General features: G+C 43.1%; 1 protein-coding gene across 1 annotated transcript; it reads right to left on the bottom strand.

Annotated features, from left to right (window-relative positions):
- Positions 1-5: 5 nt before the first annotated feature.
- LOC109509601 (intermediate filament protein ON3-like) lies at positions 6-1,356 on the bottom strand (the record flags this gene model as incomplete). Its single annotated transcript, XM_019859433.1, has 5 exons — positions 6-39; positions 267-487; positions 648-773; positions 967-1,131; positions 1,220-1,356. Coding segments are annotated over 5 exons (683 nt in total), but the record flags the coding sequence as incomplete, so codon positions are not given.
- Positions 1,357-1,432: the final 76 nt, after the last annotated feature.

Genomic DNA, 1,432 nt, shown 5'->3' with positions numbered 1-1,432 from the left:
GTCATCTTGGACACATTGGTCTTGATTCCTGTTGCCAACCTAGAAAGAGACACATCGACCTTGAGAAATTCTGCTACAGAACGACTTAAAACTCAAAGAACCGATGTCATGAAATGTTTTGAAATCTAAATTGAACGGCATGTTTTTGCTTGACTGTTTCAACAATTTCTTCTTAGCTATGAATCATCATCTGTGACTTTATGTTTTTGCTGCTGAAAATCAATAAATCACAACAACATGGTTGAATCACAAACTCATCATCATACCTGTCTTCTTCTCCCTCCAGAAGTTTCCTGTAGGTGGCGATCTCAATGTCCAGTGCAAGCTTGATGTTCATCAGTTCCTGGTATTGGCGGACCTGCAGGGCCATGTCCTGCTTGGCCCTCTGAAGAGCCTCCTCCAGCTCTCTGATGCGGAGTTGGGCATCCTTCACTGCCAGCTCTCCGCGCTCCTCAACCTCGGCGATCTGGGCCTCTAAATTTTTTATCTGGTAAATGAAGCGCGAAATTTGATCGTTGGTTGTTTTCATGATCTCTACTCTTGAGTGAATGAGTGGTGAGTAGGGTTTGGCAACAAAACAAAATTTGAACATTTTGCAGAATTTTTGATGGACATTGATTCTTGGTATCTACTGATCAAAACCTCACCTGCGCTTTAACCATGTCGATTTCGGACTGGAGCCTCATTATTCTGCGGTTCATGTCAGCAATCTCCGCCTTGGTTAACTTCAGATCTTCGCCGCATTTCCCAGCAGTCTGCTGCAAATCGGCATACTATACGCAAGGAAATGCAGCATGTATGGGTGAGTCAAATTGACTGTATCAGGTGTTTATAATTCATTTTTTTATACAGAACACCAGGACGGAAGAGTGATTAGTTCTTATTTGTGGATAAAATGACTTTGGCCAAAAGGGTATTGTCTTGGTTTCTATTTTCTGTAGACTTTCCTGTCATAAGGTGTGTTACCTTGTTTTGGTACCATGATTCAGCCTCAGCTCTGCTTCGATTAGCAATGTCTTCATACTGGGCGCGCACTTCAGCAACGATGGCATCCATGTCGAGGTTACGGCTGTTGTCCATCTCCACCACAACGGATATGTCCTTGATCTGACTCTGTAGCTCATGGATTTCCTGCTCAAAGATAAGTTTTTTTACACACATAACAACGTGACACTTAAGATGCAGATCATCAGTATACTGCTGAAGGTCAGTTCATTACGGCATCAAAGATCTGCCTCAGGAAGTCAAGCTCATCAGACAGTCCGTCGAGTTTGGCTTCCAGCTCTGCTTTATTCAGGTAGGCTGCATCCGTGTCCTGCGTGGCAACAGACAACGCTAAGAAGGCATTGTCGCGCACTACGCAACAAATACAAAAACAACCCTCGTGATGAAAAACTAAATTCGGTGTGACTATGACAAAAAAAAAAAAAAA

Source organism: Hippocampus comes, unplaced genomic scaffold (genome assembly GCF_001891065.2).
Source record: "Hippocampus comes isolate QL1 unplaced genomic scaffold, H_comes_QL1_v1.1 C16965176, whole genome shotgun sequence".
NCBI classification, from domain to species: Eukaryota; Metazoa; Chordata; class Actinopteri; order Syngnathiformes; family Syngnathidae; genus Hippocampus; species Hippocampus comes.
This window is presented reverse-complemented; position numbering and strand designations above follow the sequence as displayed.